This window comes from Nerophis ophidion, linkage group LG06, assembly GCF_033978795.1.
Source record: "Nerophis ophidion isolate RoL-2023_Sa linkage group LG06, RoL_Noph_v1.0, whole genome shotgun sequence".
Taxonomy (NCBI): Eukaryota; Metazoa; Chordata; class Actinopteri; order Syngnathiformes; family Syngnathidae; genus Nerophis; species Nerophis ophidion.
The window spans coordinates 53,081,996-53,099,770 of NC_084616.1; the positions used below are offsets into that span (position 1 = coordinate 53,081,996).

At 43.5% G+C, this 17,775-nt stretch overlaps 1 protein-coding gene across 2 annotated transcripts; it reads right to left on the reverse strand.

The window, feature by feature from the left end:
• Positions 1 to 12,471: 12,471 nt before the first annotated feature.
• Positions 12,472 to 16,710, reverse strand: LOC133554926 (uncharacterized protein K02A2.6-like). 2 transcript variants are annotated; one of them, XM_061904213.1, is made up of 2 exons: positions 16,406 to 16,710; positions 12,472 to 13,893 (listed from the first exon to the last, which is right to left on the reverse strand). In XM_061904213.1, exon 2 carries the CDS (start codon positions 13,760 to 13,762, stop codon positions 12,566 to 12,568), a length of 1,197 nt encoding a protein of 398 aa, XP_061760197.1. In that variant the 5' UTR covers positions 13,763 to 13,893; positions 16,406 to 16,710; the 3' UTR covers positions 12,472 to 12,565. The 2 variants fall into 2 exon arrangements, with proteins under 2 accessions (XP_061760197.1, XP_061760196.1); XM_061904212.1 differs by lacking the exon at positions 16,406 to 16,710 and adding an exon at positions 14,276 to 14,622.
• Between the last annotated feature and the right edge of the window lie 1,065 nt (positions 16,711 to 17,775).

Consider the following 17,775-nt stretch of genomic DNA (forward strand, 5'->3'; position numbering starts at 1 on the left):
TTTTCCACCTATAAACCCCTTAAAAAATATATAAACACAAGGTTTTATAGACATGCTGTAATGCTGTAAGTACAGTATATGTGCAATGTAGTAACGGGCACATTTATAGTAACATTTAATATTTATATATTTTTATCATTTTAAGCATATGCAGCACATTAATTTCAAAAACAAATTTTTGGCATGAAATGTCACTTACTGTACAAACTCTGCTGTTATTAGGCTGCCGATTGCCAGTGTTGGGACTAACGCGTTACAAAGTAGGCGCTAACTAGTAGTCTAACCTGTTATCTTTTATATTCAGTAACTCATTTACCGCTACTACGTGATGTGTTACTCCGTTATTTTACATTATTTTAAGTATCGGCTAGAAAGTGAGAAGATCTGAGTGTGTTTTATCGGAGCGTTGCAGTGTCGTCCTTCTGTTTCTTCCTGTCTCACAAGCGGGAGAAGAGAGAGGCGCTGTTTGTGTGTGGGTGTGTGTGGGTGGGGAGGGTGCATCTGTGTTTACTAACAACACATCATGGCGGAGCAGAAGTCGAGCTTCTTAACATGGAGATATTCTCACTACTTTCCTTTTGCCGAGCACAAAGAAAATAACATTGTAGTTAAATGTAAGTTGTGTCTCGGATCAAAGATCATAACAGCTACAAAAGCAACATGCTTCGACGAAGCTAGTAAAGAGAGATTGTTAGCCAGGACAACATTGATAGAGCCACTGTAGCGTATGTGCTAGAAGACATGCAGGCTATTTCAATAGTGGAGTCACCCCCTTTCAGGCAGATGGACACAGTGGACAGTGAGTACATAAACATGGAAAGTAAATTAAAGAGACACTCCAAACTCTGCCTCTGTTCATCATTCAGCACTGAGTGTACACATACTTTGTCAATTCTCTTATATAGTATTCTATTTAGACTTCTAGAACGTTTGATTATCACTCTAAATATATAGACTATGAAGTTCACAAGCATACAGAGGGATGCTAGTGGGCCAGGCCAATCTTTCCTTATTGCTCAACTAAAACTGGGGAAATATATAGTGTTCTGGGCTTCAGTACAGTGTTGATCTCCTGAAGACATGATTTTAATTCACAATTCCTTGAGAGAAAAAAACGGCTGATTAGGCATGTGTTTAGCAGTATGTGTGCTGTATATAGTGACATGATGGCGCCAGTATGTGTTGTGGCTTGCCGTCTCTCGCTGTCAGCTCTGTTTGCTTTTGTGCTGTTCACGTTTTTTGTTGTCCCTGTCAGCTCACTGTTTGTATATGATCGCAAAACGCTGTTGGATCTGTGTCCCTCTCACACGGACATGTTCAACTTCAACGTTGGTTTTTCGACGTCCAAGTCAGGGTTCTCACCTGGCCGGATTCCTGCTTTCCTTTTTCGCTCACTGGCTCCTCCCCCCCGGCATAAGCGCCACCGGCGCCGCGGCAAACATGGCGGCCAGCTGGTGAGAGTTAGGGCACTCCTGGCCCGCCTTTCCGTGGCTTCCCGAAGGAGGTATGGTCCAGTACCTGGTTTCTTCCTGCACCGTGTTCGCTGGATCCCGCCGGGTCCTGGATTATTCCCGTCGTCGGTCCGCAGAGGGAAGCTCGCCCGCCTCCCTCCTGCTGTCCCCGCCCCCGGAGGCACGGCGTGAATTCCCGCCACCTGCGGGCTGTGTGTCGGGCCCCACCTGGATTAGCAGCGGCCTTGGATGCGCCGGCCCCCGTTAAGTTCGGTCTTGTTAACGCAAGATCCTTGACAACCAAAACATTTATCCTGAAGGATTTATTCGTCTCCCGCGGACTGGACCTCCTCTGTGTGACGGAAACATGGCTGAGAGTCGGTGAGTCCGCCGTTCTTAATGAACTTCTGCCTCCGGAGTGTTCCTACTTTAATTCTCCGCGGTCGTCCGGTCGAAAAGGAGGAGGATTAGCAGTCGTTTTTAAAAATGACTTTAAATGCCGTCAGATCCGCCTGCAATCCTCCTTTTCAAGCTTCGAACTCTGCATGTTTGAACTGGGTCTTTCTGATGTCGTCCTGTGTGCCGTCGTATATCGACCACCCAAGTACCACAAAGACTTTATAAATTACTTTTCTAAATTTCTGGCCGAAATCCTCCCTAAATATGATTGTGTCCTAATTGATGGTGATTTTATTATTCACACTTGCTGCCCAGATGAACCTTTATCCAGGAGCTTCCTAAATGTCATTGACTCTTTTAACTTTGTACAGTGTGTGTGTGGTTCCACACATGAACGCGGGCATACACTCAATTTCGTGCTCTCGTATGGTTTGTGTGTTTTAAATTTGGACATTTGCAACGCTGTGTTTTCCGATCATATGCCGCTCCTGTTTGATATTCTCACTCAGTGTCCGGTTAAATTGTGCGCTCCGCCCCAATGCTCTCACAAGTTTAATTTGTCATCTTCTGCTCTGTTCTCCTCCAATTTTTCAACTCTTTGTGATGATAATTCTGCAGCCTATGTATGGCCAAATACTGAAGAGTTGGGTTCTGGGTTCAACTCTATTTGTTTACAAACACTGGACATGATCGCTCCTTTCAAGTGCCGCCGCTCTAAAGCCACGCCTCAGCCTGGTTGAATGACGTTACTCGTGCAGCCAGGCGCGAATGCAGAAGAGCAGAGAGAAGATGGAAAAAGGACAGGCTGCATGTGTCCTTTGCCATTTTTTAAAGAAAGCCTGCTTTCCTTTCAGTTGACTGTAAAAGCAGAGCTGAATATATATCTATCTCAGATTATATCTTCTAACTGTAACAACCCCAGAGTTCTGTTCAAAACTATTAACACTGTCATTAATGCTCCCAAATCTGTTGGTTTTGATGCTACCTTTTGAATTCTGTGAAAATTGTCTCAATTTTTTCACTGACAAAATTGTGCAAACTAGAGCCAGTTTATCCCAGCCTTCATATGACCCTTCTGTTAATCTGCATTTCTCTTCTGTTTTCCATCAGTTTGAGCCGGTGTCCTTTTCTTTTTTAAATGACACAGTTATTCATATGAAGCCCTCTGGTTCTCCTGCAGATGCCCTCCGACCTCGCCTGTTTAAGGAGGTATTTGCTACTATTGGATCAAGTGTCCTTAACATTATCAATAGTAGCCTCTCTTCTGGAATAGTTCAAAAGAATTTAAACATGCAGTGGTACGACCTCTACTTAAAAAAACAGAGCCTCGACCCCTCTCTCCTCTTTAACCTTAGACCTATTTCTAATCTTCCATACATTTCCAAAATATTAGAGAAGGTTGTCTACAGTCAGTTGTTGCCCTTCTTAGAGGATAATGGTATTACTGAGCTGTTCCAGTCCGGTTTTAAAGCCCTCCACAGCACAGAGTCAGCGCTTTTAAAGTTTTTAACAATATCCTCCTGTCAACTGATTCTGGCAAATATGTCATCCTGGTGCTTTTAGATCTGTCTGCTGCGTTCGACACCGTCGACCATGCCACCTTAATCACTCGTCTTGAGAACTGTGTGGTTAATCAGGGCGCCGCCCTCAACTGGTTCCGGTCGTACCTAGCCGACAGGAGTTTTTGTGTAAAAATAGAAAGTTTTATGTCTTCAACAGCTCCTCTACCACACGGGGTCCCCCAGGGCCCAATCCTTGGCCCAATCCTATTTGCGCTATACCTTCTCCCCCTTGGTTCTATTTTTAGGATGTATGGTATTGCATTTCATTTTTATGCCGATAATTGCCAGATCTATTTTCCCATGACACAAAATAACACAGTTCAACGTCTCATTGACTGCCTGCACGACATCAAAGCCTGGCATTCAGCTAACTTCCTGAGTCTAAATGAAGACAAACCAGAAGTTATGTTGTTCGGTCCAAGTCGCTCTCCCTCCCCCAACGTTGACCTCGGCACTCTGACCCCGTATCTTAGCGGCTGTGTCCCAAACCTGGGGGTAAAGTTCGACTCAGATTTTAAATTCGAAAAACAAAACAGCAGCGTCGTTCAAAAAAGCTTTTAGCAATTACGCCAAATAGCAAAAGTGAAACCGCTTCTGTCAGTACATGATCTCCAGAAAATAATTCTGACACTGAGGGGAAAAAAACATCTGCTTCTGTATATGGACTTAAATGACCAGCCCCAAACATGACGAGGAGTTTCCTGTTTCAGCTAGCAACAAATGTTTCCGATAACATCAAACACAGTAATTGACAACATACATTCCCTAAGCGGGTAAAGAAAACGAGGGAAAACATTTGTGAAGGCTAATGAAATGGCCTGTCACACTTTTCACATTTGGAAAGTGTCAGTTCAAAATGGGCAGAGGTATACTTCAACCCCAGAAAATACAACATAAACTGCATGCTACTTGAGAACAAACACTCCTAACTATAGTACCTGCTGTGGTTCTGTAAATGTGTTATTATCTAACCATCCATCATTTCCACAACTTCGACCACACAGCAGTTTGTTGGAGGCCAGTGTTATTGCTAATAATATGACATGTCACAGTAATAGAAAAAAAAAAAAAACTAAACTGATGTCTACACTGGTGCACAGATGAGATTGATATTATCACAATTTGGAGTGACAAGCGACGGTGCACTTGTTATGCTCAGGTCCGAAACTCCAAGGCAGGTAAATATATATTTAATGTCAAAAACACAAATGTGAATTGCACAGGAAGCATAAACACAAGCACCTCGACTCAGAAGTGAGGCTGGCATATACGTCCCTTTGATTAGTGATCAGAGGCAGGTAAGTACAATCAGCGCTCAGTAAAACAGCAGGAAGTGGAAACTAAAAATAAGAGCGCTGGACAGGAACTAAACACCTACATAGGAAAAACAACACATGAAGTAAGAACCTATCAGACAGGCCATTAAGTAACCGCTCCTCAAGAAAACGGATCCCAGATGTTTTTAAAGCCGTCCAAAACATAAAACAAAAAGGCTAATATCAAGGGTGGAGCGAAGGTATGACTTGGCGGGAGTTTGGCAAACTGTACCCCTGCTGCAAAAGGCTGCATGGACTGCAACCAGTCCAGGCCATGTTTCACCATAGCCAGCGGGGGCATGTCAGGCAGCGGCGGTGATTGTAAGGCCACTTGGCCTGGCAGTAACCAAGACGACGCCAGGCTGGATCCATCAGCAGCAGCGAAAGTCCACGCCCTAGTTTGCGGCGTTGCTACTCTTGGTGCATTGAGCAACTATGTGGAAGGCAAGCACAGGGTGTGTACATCTGCTGCAGGTGTGGAAGACATCTACGTGATGTGCTCAGGCACGGAAGGTAGGCGGGTGGTGTGCGCAGCTGCTGCTGCTGCAGGCATGGAAGGGGAGAACCTTATTCCAGGTGCGGGCCTTTGTCACTGTTATGAAGATCGAGCGCGGGGTGCGCGCTTCGAGAGAAGCGGCGATTACGTCATGGAAAGAAAATAGTATTTTGAGACCGGAAGCAATCACTTCAAGTGATGAAGAGCAGGCAACGACGCCGCTAAAAGAGCGTGAAATGGTGGCATCGCAAGCGATCTCGCTAGAATAGGAAGGAGCAGCGGCCACATCCTCTTTAGCAGTCTTTTCGGGACTGGAAAAAGATGCAGCATCACTGCAGGCGATCTCACTGGAGCAGGAAGGCATGGTGGCTGCGGTGGCATCACTGGCAACTTCACGGGAGCAGAAAGGAATTGTGGGGGTAGCGTCACTTGTGGCCTCATTTGAAAAGGTGAGAGCTGTGCATCCGTCACACACAGCTGACCATAGACCCCCGCCCCTCAAGGGACGTATTCCAGACCTCCTAAGAACTGCAGAGGAAGTGTACTAGGGGATCTCGTGTTCCGGCGACTCTGGCCACAGCACTGGAGCAGATGACAGAGATGGGTGGGAAAGAGCTTGGGGAAAAGAGGAGGAGACAGTCCGCATAGCAATCAAGCCACAGAGCTTGTCAATCATGGGGACTATGTGGGTGCACTTTTCGTCAGAGGCCTTCTCCCGTGCAGTTTTTTGGTTGAACTGAACAACACCCCGATCTCTACATGGTTGTACTTAGCTGGATCCCACTGCTATGTTCTGTTGGTCTAGAACCCCAAGATGCAGCGACAGCAGGCATAGCGTAGGTAAATATATATTTATGCCGAAAACACAAAGGAAAAGGGTGGAGGAGGAGATCTTGCCCCAAGTGTGGGAGTTCAAGTACCTCTGAGTCTTGTTCACGAGTGAGGGAAGAGTGGATCGTAAGATCGACAGGTGGATGGGTGCGGTGTCTTCAGTTATGCGGATGCTGTATCGATCCGTTGTGGTGAAGAAAGAGTTGAGCCGGAAGGCAAAGCTCTCAAGTTACCGGTCGATCTACGTTCCCATTCTCACCTATGGTCATGAGCTGTGGGTTATGACCGAAAGGACAAGATCACGGGTACAAGAAATGAGTTTCCTCCGCCAAAGTGGCAGGGCTCTCCCTTAGAAATCGGGTGAGAAGTTCTGTCATCCGGGAGGAGCTCAAAGTAAAGCCGCTGCTCCTCCACATCAAGAGAAGCCAGATGAGGTGGTTCGGGCATCTGCTCAGGATGCCCCCCAAACGCCTCCCGAGGGAGGTGTTTCGGGCACATCCGACTGGTAAGAGGCCACGGGGAAGACCCAGGACACGTTGGGAAGACTATCTCTCCCGGCTTGCCTGGGAACGCCTCGGGGTCCCCCGGGAGGACCTGGACAAAGTGGCTGGGGAGAGGGAAGTATGGGCTTCCTTGCTTAGGCTGCTGCCCTCCCGACCAGACCTCGGATAAGCAGAAGATGGATGAACACAAAGGAATAGTGCAGCAGAGAAATGCACAGAAAGCATAAACACAAGCACAACCAATCAGCCTTGAATCAGAAGTTAGGCTGGCAAATAAATCCCTCTGATTAGTGATCAGAGGAAGTTGAGCCTCCTGATCACTAATCAGAGACAGGTGAATAGAATCAGCGCTTGGTGATAAAACAAGAAGTGGATACGAAAAGTAAGCGCGCTGGACAGGAACTTAACACCTGAATAGGAAAAACATTTCATAGAGTCAGACCAGCCATTACAGGTATTCACAGCACAAGTCAAAAATACCGGAAAGTGTGGTAGCATTAAGAGGTGCGTGTTTGTGTGTCAGTAGGGACGGGGGTACATTATTCAATGTATACCAACAACATATACAACTCGGTTTGTGGAAAAGAGTTGACGTGGACGGGGAAAGTGTTATCAATTGGCAAGTATAATACAGACTTAAAGGTGGTTTTGGGTAGGATTTTTTTACAGTACGATTGGAAAAGTAATGTAAATAGTAACATGTACCACTTCATGTTGTTTTTTCAATTAATGAGCATTCCTTCTTCTTATGTGAACCTGAGTGTGTACCAGCAATACAGCCAGTGGTTGTCTCATCTCCAAGAGCCCTTGGGGTGTGACTGCCTCTAAGCTACCCCACAGATATGCACTGTCACAGTCGTCCATCCATCCATTTTGTACCGCTTGTCGCTTTAGGGGTCGTGGTGTCCCCGTTAAAACATTAAGAACGTCCCTATGTTCCTTCTTATATTTCCGTATTTTTCGAACTATAAGTCACAGTTTTTTTCATAGTTAGGCCGGGGGTGCGACATATACTCCAGAGCGACTTATGTGTGAAATTATTAACATATTACCGTAAAATATCAAACAATTGTATTTATCTCATTCGCGGAAGAGACGAAGAAAATGTCAGCAATCGTCACACACACGTCAGCCAATAAGAATTTGCCTGACGAGAGTCGTACCAGAAGTGCATTTTGAGTCATGGAATGCTAATTGCTTTATGCTATGTGCTACTGCTGTAGTTATTAAAATGGATCATTTCATCATTGGCGGTAACTTATAAAAACTGAGAAGGGCTGAACAAAAATTGGACCGAAAAGGAAATCATGTACTGCAGATTACAAGCTGGATGTAGTGAAAAATGCAGCACAAAACGACAAGAGGAAGCGGCGCATACCTTTGGAGTTGGCAGAGTTTTTTTAGAAGCGACATTGAGGAAGAAGATTTCATCGGATTTATCAATCAAGAGTGACAGATTGTTTGGTAAATGTATAGCATGTTCTATATGTTATAGTTAATTGAATAACTTTTACCATGATATGTTACGTTAACATACCAGGCACGTTCTCAGTTGGTTGTTTATACGTCATATAACGTACACTTATTCAGCCTGTTGTTCACTATTCTTTATTTATTTTAAATTTCCTTTCAAATGTCTATTCTTGGTGTTGGATTTTATCAAATAAATTTCCCCCAAAAATGCGATTTATACTCCAGTGCGACTTATATATGTTTTTTTTCTTCTTTATTATGCATTTTCGGCCGGTGCGATGTATAGTCCGAATAACATGGTATATATGTACTTGCAGCTTAACCAGATCACAGGCACCTACGAAGGAGTTTTTAACAATGCCACTGACTTGGCCAGGATCGTTCTGTATTGCACCCAGCTCAGTTTTGACAAGCTTGGCAAGAATGTCTTCAGTAAGCTCAAGAACCTGGAACACCTCGTCTTACTCACCTTCCTTTTAACCAGCCTGAGTCAATAAAGGACCTTCGGTTTGCCCCCTGCTTCAGGCTGTGAGACTGCCATGCAGTCTCACATGTCATTGCTTTTTGTCCTATACCCTCCTGCCTGCTCTGATAAAAATGGTAAATGGGTTGTACTTTTATAGCACTTTTCTACATTCAAGGTACTCAAAGCGCTTTGACACTATTTTCAAATTCACACCAAATTCACACACTGAGAGCGGAAGCTGACATGCAAAGCCCTAACCACGACCCATCAAGAGCAAGGGTGAAGTGTCTTGCTCAAGAAAACCGGGGATCGAACTAGGAACCCCAAGGTTGCTGGCATGGCCGCTCTACCAACCGAGTATTTATATGTATATATGTTTGCCAATGACATTTTACACGAGACAAGTTTATCAAGCTGGGCCACTATGAAATTGGATGAGCCGCCAAAAGTCGACGAGACAATATGGCGCCATGGAGACATTTCTACTTGGTTTGAGGGACCACAAAACAAGGTGGGATAAATTACTATTTTCATCTAATCGTGGGATGTACACAAAAAAGTCCTCCTAGAAATAACGATTTATTTGCCACTAGGGATGATGTTCAAAACCGGTCCTCTCTATTGTTCGATAAGAAAAGAACCGATTCCATGGATTCAAATCCCTTTTTGAGAACCAGTTCCCGTCATAAAAGCCACTATACCATATTTTCGCGACCATAGGGTGCACCATATTAAAGGGAGCCATGTCAGTCACGGGTGCTATTTCTGTATTTAACGCATGAATAAGGCGCAGCGTATTTTTGGGCGCAGGCATGGTTAAACATACGCTAGCTTAAATCATACGCTAGCTTAAAACATACGCTAGCATGCATGGACGCCGTTTTAAAAAGGCAGCAGAAGCAAAATTGAGTTCAGTTGTACTTTATTGAAGTATTTTTCAATATACTCACATTATTTTTTGATCAATCCTCATACACAAATCCATCAAAGTCCTCATCTTCTGTGTCCAAAATGCAGATTTTGGCCAGATTCCCTCACCTCATTTTCAAAGTCAGTCTTGTTGTCCATTAGCATAGCAAGCTAGCACAACAGTAAAAGCCGACTTCTCTTGCCCTGTTGTGCGTATCGATTCTCTACCGTGCTGGTCCCTTCTTCTCCAGTGTGCTTCACCGGGATGTCGAAAGTGAGCATCCATGTGTGTGATGTGTTTGTTGGCAATTTTTTTTTACAACGCACATAGCAGCACTATATGCTCAATGGGAGCATGCCTTTAGCGTCCTCTCTCACCTGAAACATTCACCCTATAACGGCGGCATGCTGTCCTCAGTCATGTCCGCTTTTCCTCCATATAAACAGTGTGCCGGCCCAGTCACAAAACATCTACCGCTTTTGGAACTCAGTGCACACACAACAACCTATATGGATTCGGTAAGAGATTCGTTAAAAAATCGGTTCGATAACAGGATTCGATAATGGGCACGAACTCGATAATTTCTTAATGAACATCATCCCTACATGCCAGACCTTTCTACTGAAACTTGTGGAAATTTGACTTTAGTAGTTGAATATTTTAGCAGTAGTAGTAGTTCTTAGTTGTGCTCGTGAGATACCCATACATATAGAGTACACATTATATAGAGTACGTCTAAATATATGGTGGTTCAAACATAACAGGATGCACCCTTGAAAGAGGTAATAACTATCTCAGGGCTATTCAACCAAATTGTACAAGGGGTCACATTTCCTTTACCATTATTCATTTTTTTAAGAAACAGCTAAGTCTGTGTTAGACATTGTTTTTGGTGTATTTCTTCTGTTAAAGTTAGAAATATCAGTAAAACATAGCCATGTTATGCAAAATACAAATGTCCATTTCAGTGGATTTCGGCCTTTAGGTGAATAACATGCCAATGCAATCTGCCAACGTGTTTACACAAGTCCAAGTTACTCCATAAAACAAGAGTACTTTAGTGTTTTTATTAGCTTTGATTTTCTGCAAACATTTTAAAGTCTCTCCAAGTTTTGAACGGAACTTGGGATCCGGTTTGATGAAAACCAAAAAATGGAGTTCAAAAGTCAAAGATATTTTGCAATCTGTGTACTTAAAATGAAATATTTTTTTCATTACTGTTGACTCAATAGTCTGCTGCCTAAAAGTCTGTGAGAAAAGACGTAGCCACCCTCCCCTTGCATTGCTCTCTCTCACAGGCATTCCTCTTTTGCATTGCTAAGTTCACCCTGGAAAACCTATTCGGGCTGTCAAAGCCCGAATAGGTTTTTCAGGGTGAGTGCTGTGATTGGATACCAAGGAGATCAGTGCCAAAGACATACGAGCTGAGGAAACCAATATCATATCACCCGGGTCTTTCTCTTGGTGCTGCCGTTAATAATCAGTTAGTCCTCATTTGGGTGGCACAATATAAAAGACAAACAAAATTATTAATATAAATTCTGCATTAGATAAAATGCTTAATTTTGTCGTGATATCGAGACAATTTATGTGTTGACCCATTCTAGCTGTGTCATGCAAATTTCAAAGCAATCTAGGTCAGCAATCCTCATCCCCATGGAGGCAAACAGAGGTGGGTAGTAACGCGCTACATTTACTCCGTTACATCTACTTGAGTAACTTTTGGGATAAATTGTACTTCTAAGAGTAGTTTTTATGCAACATACTTTTACTTTTACTTGAGTATGTTTATAGAGAAGAAACGCTACTTTTACTCCGCTCCATTCATGTACATTCAGCTCATTACTCGCTACTTTTTTTTTTATCAATCTATTAATGTTTGTTTTGGTTTTTCAAAATATGATCCACGCATGCCTGCGTTTCACCAATCACATGCAGTCACTGGTGACGTTGGACCTATCAAACAGAGCCAGACGGTCACGTGACCTGTCACACGTCGAATCAGATCTTAAAAAAGTTGAGAAACTTAATGGGGTGTTACCATTTAGTGGTCAATTGTTCGAAATATGTACTGTACTGTGCAATCTACTAATAAAAGTTTCAATCAATCAATCAAAAGTGTAAAGGAAAAAAGACACTTTTTATTTCAACCATACTTCCCGTAAAAAGCCTAAAAGCTGATCGCACAGTTACGGTCTTCACAATAAAAGTGCTGCTCCATCGCGCCTGCGCCAACAAAATAAGAGTCTCCGAAAGCCAGCGCTAACAAGCGAGCAAGCTACGGAGTTTTCCGCCAATGTATTTATTGTTAAGTGTATAAAAACAAATATAGAAGCTGGACAAATAAGATGCCAAAAACCAACGACTTTCATGTGGTATTAGACAGAAAGGAAGAACTTTTTTTCTCCTCCATTTAAAAACGTGGACGTTATCAGCACTATACTGTCTGAATCCAATAATGCAAGTCATCACAATCAGGTAATACACCAACTTATATTCTTGTCTTCATGAAAGATAGAAATCTATGTGTTAAACATGCATATATATTCATTAAAACACCTTTAACATGTAAACAAAAACGGCAAAATAAATAAATATTAATTATATTCCATTTATATATATATATATACATATATATATATATATATATATATATATATGTATATATATATATATATAATCGCACTATTTCTCCGATTAATCGCGATTAACTGCATTGTATACGGAAAGCCCAATAATGAATTCAAAAGTAGTGTGTAGTTCCCCTTTATTGGAATATTCTCCCACATGAACAAAAGCGCCAAAACATTTGTTGTGCGAACACAATTTAAATCAGTCCTTGTTAAACAGTGTTTTAATGTTAGATATCTTATTAAATGAAGACGCACACACAGAGTTGCCGTTCAGTCATTTTACCGGGTAACTTCAGAATAATGTATACATCCGGGTGCACCCCTCAAATCCCACCGGGTGAAACCCATACATTGTAACATCTCCCCTTTTTTGAAGAAAAAAAAACAAAAAAAACACAAAAAAAAAACAACAGAGAAGAAAAAAAAACAACAACAGTCCCACCCAATTGTAAACAAAGGACCTATGAGGGAAGAACAGCACAACCGTGCTTTAACTAAACACGGCAGTGAAACACATTTAGCTCCTTAAACAAAGTCCCGGAGGTGTGCAGGCCTCCTCACAACCCTGCCGAATCTGGTGGTGACACCAGCTTGTGTCGTCTGAGGGTCCGGCTCAGCTGGTGAGCAGGATTGTGGTGTGACGTAGTCAGGTGAGCATGGTTGTGGTGTGACCCCACCCGGAGTTGGGGTGGGCGGGTTCCTGCCAGTTGACTCTGATGTTGGTGACACCCCTGGCGATGGTCTCAGGTGTCTACGGTTGCGTCTCAGCACAGTCCCATTCTCCATTTTTACTGCATAGGACCTATTCCGGTCCTGTCGCACCACTGATGCAGGTGCCCAGTATGTGTGTCCGGCCACCTGTGACTGCACTCGCACCCGTTCTCCATTCTGAAGTGGTCTCAGGGGCTTTGCCCCTCTGTTGTAGTTGCGAGCCTGCCTGAGTTGGTTTTCTCGCACAGCTGAGTCAGTGTCCACTACAGCAGGTTTCAGTAGATTCTCACACATTGGTAACAATGTCTTTGTCCGACGGCTCATTAGTCTCTGAGCTGGACTGGCCTGAAAGCCTTGTGCTGGGGTGTTTCTGTGAGCAAGTATGGCCAAGTAGGGGTCTGACTTTGCCTGCAGTGCTTTCCCCATCAGCCTTTTAGCAGTCTTGACAGCAGACTCTGCTTTTCCATTGCTTTGAGGATAGGTAGGTGAAGATGTAACGTGTTCGAATTCCCAGGCCTGGCTAAATCTTTTGAATTCCTGTGAGCTATATTGTGGGCCGTTATCAGAGAACACCACGTCAGGCACACCATGGCGAGCGAAATGTGCTTTCAGCTTATGGATAACCGTGGTGGACCTGGTATCAGGTAGATAATCAACTTCCCAAAAATTGGAAAAATAGTCCACTGTCACTAAGTACTCTTTGTTATTGAAGGTGAATATATCTGTGCCCACTTTTGCCCATGGCCTTAGTGGGAAGTCATGGCTCTGTAATGGTTCTTTCTGTTGCCGTGTGTCTTTTTCTCTGCAAACTTGGCAGTTTCCCATGTACGTTTTTAGCTGTTCATGCATACCCGGCCAGTACACACATTCTCTCGCTCTCCTCAGGCAGTTTTCTATCCCTAAATGTGATGCATGGATCTTGTCCTTCATTTCTTTTCTTAGAGCCGTCGGGATGACTGCCCTCTGTCCTCTAAAGATGACATTGTCCTGTACGCTTAGCTCATCCCGCATATCAAAATACGGCCTCACCTCATCCTCGACCTGCCCTTTATCATCTGGCCACCCCTGCAGTATTCTTCGTTTCAGCACCTGAAGGGCCTGGTCCCGTTCTGTCTCAGTTTGGATTCTCTGCCGTCTCTCCTCTGAAATGGGCAAATAATGAATCATGTTCACAGTTTCAATTTCAGCTTCCACTGACCCCTCAGTTGCACATTCCGGCAGGTACGCTCTGCTCAGTGTATCAGCTACCAGCATAAATCTGCCTGGAACAAACACTACTTCTATGTCATACTTTTGAAGTCTCAACAGCATTCTTTGTAAACGCTTTGGGGCGCTAAGCAGTGGTTTCTTTGTGATTGTTTCCAGAGGTTTATGGTCAGAGTGCACAACCACCTTTCTACCATACGTGTATTGGTGAAACTTTTCCATCCCAAATAATATAGCCAAGCACTCCTTTTCTATTTGTGCATATCCTCTCTCAGTGGAGGTGAGTGCCCTGCTGGCATATGCTATCGGCTGGCCTACCTGCAAGAGCGCTGCACCCAGTCCGGTTTCTGATGAATCACATTGGAGAGTGAGGTCCTCCGTTGGGTTGTAGTACTTCAGTACTGGTGCTGAGGCTATCATTTCTTTAATTTTCACAAAGGCAGTTTCCTGTATGTCAGTCCACTCCCATATCACATCCTTGTGAGTCAGTTGCCTCAGGACCTCACAGCTATCTGACAGGTGTGGGCAAAATTTTGCAAGGTAGTTAACCATTCCAAGCAATCTCTGAAGGCCCTTGATGTCGGCGGGTCTAGGCATTTCCTGTACTGCGCGTACCTTTTCAGGGTCAATTTTCAAGCCCTCCGATGTTAGTCTGTGACCTATGTACGGCACCTCCTTCTACTTCAGCCTCAGTTTGTCAAAATTCAGTTTAATGTTGCATGTTTCGCATCTCTCAAGGAGTTTTTTCAGTTTTTCGTCATGATCTCTCACTGCCATTTCCTGATTTTCTCCTTCACCGATGATCAAGATATCGTCAGCTATAATGCGCACCCCTGGTAACCCATCAAGCGCCTGCGTAAGCCTGTGCTGAAACACCTCAGGAGCCGGGCTGATCCCCATCGGCATTCTCATCCATCTGTACCTTCCGAAAGGGGTGGCAAATGTTGTCATGTAGCTGGACTGCTCTGTCAACTTCACATGCCAGAATCCATTCTTTACATCACACACTGTGAATATTCTTGCATTTGCTAGGTCTGGTAGGACATCATCGATTGTTGGCAGTGGGAAATGTTGTCTCTTCAAGGCTTTGTTTAGGGGTTTAGGATCAATGCAGATTCTCAATTTTCCAGATGGTTTCTTAACCACGACCATGCTACTGATCCAATCTGTGCTCTTTTCGACTGGTGTGATGATTCCTCTTTCCACCAGACTGCTCAGTTCCTCTCTAAGTGGATTCATCAGTGCCACCGGAACTCTTCGCTTAGGTAACTTTACTGGAGCTACGCTGTGATCCACTTCCAGATCATATGTCCCTGACAGGCAGCCATCTCCTTCAAACACCTGTGGATATCGTTCTCTGATCTGTTCTTTCTCCGGAGTATTTTCCTCACTGCCTGTGTGTTGGACAATCTCATCAATGGCCATGATATTTTCTCTTTGAATTCTCACTAGATCCATGCCCTGTACTGCTTTATTGCCAAGTAATGGCACAGATGACTGGCCATCAATCACCATGAATTCAAGCCTATACAATTTCCTGTTTCTCGGATTCCTTATTTTTATCCTGCATTTGCCCAAAGGCTTCAGAGTGCTTTTGTTGTACATGACAAGGACTTGCTGTGTCTGCTCCAGTTTTGTGTCTGGGTTCAGTAGGTGTATTGGGATAATATTGCAGCTTGCTCCACAGTCTAGCTGAAATTTCACTGGCCTCTCCCCCAGCAACATTGTCGCGAACAGTTGTCTCTCCTGTGTTTTTTCCTGCCCGTCTGAGTGAAGGCTTAATATTTCCTGATACTCATTCTCTGTCTCTGCTACACTGTGTATTCGTTTGATCTGTGAATCTGAAGTTTTGCATTTGGACGCAAAGTGATTGTATTTGTTACATTTGCTGCAGACTTTCCCATAAGCTGGGCAGCTCTCTTTTTTCCACTCATGGTTTTTTCCACAGTACTTGCAGTTCTTTATTTCTTTCGGTCTTGCCCCCTTTGCTTCAGACACTCTTTTAACTGCATGCACCTCTTCACCTACTTGCCCCTCGATTGTTTTCACATTTTCCTTCGAGAGATCTGCTGCTCTGCATATTTGGATGCTTTTTTCCAACGTTAGATCTGTCTCGCGCAGCAAACGCTCTCTCACATGCGAATCATGGATCCCGCATACAATTCTATCCCTAATCAAGGATTCTTTTGCAGTCCCGAAATTGCATGTGTCTGCGAGCACTCGTAGGTCAGTGACGTACTTGTCAATCGTTTCGCTAACATTCTGGTTTCTGGAGAAAAATCTGTATCTCTCAACAGTTTCGTTTGGTTTAGGATTGCAGTGTTTGTCGAACAGAGTTATTAATTTGTCTAGCGTTTCCACTAGTTGCTCCTCTGGTTTAAGTGTAGTCCACAATGTTTTCCCCAATTCTCTGCCTGTTTCTCCAATCAAGTATTTGAACACTTTTACCTTTGTCTTGTCGTCAGAATCTGCTAACGTTATGTCCACATACAGTGAAAACTCATCTTTCCACGTCTTCCATGTTTTCGCCAGGCAAGTAGAATTCCAGTCCAATGTGGCGGGAGGTTTCAAACCGAATGCATCCATCGTTCTTTTTCGTTGTAAAATGCTGTCTTCGGCTTCCTCCTTCACCTCAACTTCTTCATCTGACATTCGTAAGCGTTGTTGTGTTCGGATTTACCGCTGCCACCATGTTTTAATGTTAGATATCTTATTAAATGAAGACGCACACACAGAGTTGCCGTTCAGTCATTTTACCGGGTAACTTCAGAATAATGTATACATCCGGGTGCACCCCTCAAATCCCACCGGGTGAAACCCATACATTGTAACAAACAGTAGCAGTTAAATAGCATATTTTATGAAAATCAACTCAAAAAATGTAAATACAAACATTTAAGCTCATTGCCACTGCCAGGGTATTTAAGTTATCCTGTTTGTTGTGGAAAATAAATATAATCTACATACAAATCTCTGAGCCACAATCATAACATCTGAACAGGCAATTTCTGAATTAACAGCAGAAACATTTTTTTTATCAGGGATCTTATGTTTAAAAAAACTATATTATAGGTAGTGGGCTGTTTTAGGGAATTTTTGATCAAATTATCCGTAGTAGCAATATTAATAATGTTGTGTTTATTCTGCGTAGTGCACTTAAAATAATTATGACCATATCTAGGAATTGAAATTATGGGAATTTTCCGATTGTTTGCTTGGTGCTTTGATAAACTGAACGCATCATATACATGGTAGTATTTGTGATGTTATGAGCCAGGGAAAAAAAGAACTACCCTACCCAGCATGCAACAGGAGTGACGAGCATGCGCGGTAGCCCGGTATAGGTTGTGTCGCCATGACGGCATTTTGTATGTTGTGATATGCACGCTCTAAAAGCAAACGTTAAGAACTCAGCCAACACTCCTCGTTTGCATTATTCATAAATAGACAGACAACACATATACTTCGCTGCTTCACAGGCCGCTGGATGTAGCCGGCAAAGTATTCCCATGCTAGCTAGCCGGTCTAGCAAGCACGCGTCATTCAGTCGAAAACGGCCCAATCTATCCACATTCAGAATTGTCTGGCGGTCGTAAGTCATTCCGGAGTGACCACACTGTAAGCCAGCCATGAAATTTGCAGAATTGTCCGGTATTTTTGCCAAATGTTCCATCTTTACCAAGAGCCCCTCCACGCCGAAGTACATCCGGGAGATGCCATCTTGTTAAGAAAAGGCGTTAAAAAAATAAAAGCATGTAAACAACATACGCAAATGTGCGATAAAATAATTGTCGGCGTTAATAGATTGATGAGTTAAG

Coding starts and splice junctions, on each gene's coding strand:
- LOC133554926 (XM_061904213.1), bottom strand. CDS start 13,762: ATGCGGGATGAGCTAAGCGTACAGGACAATGTCATCTTTAGAGGACAG.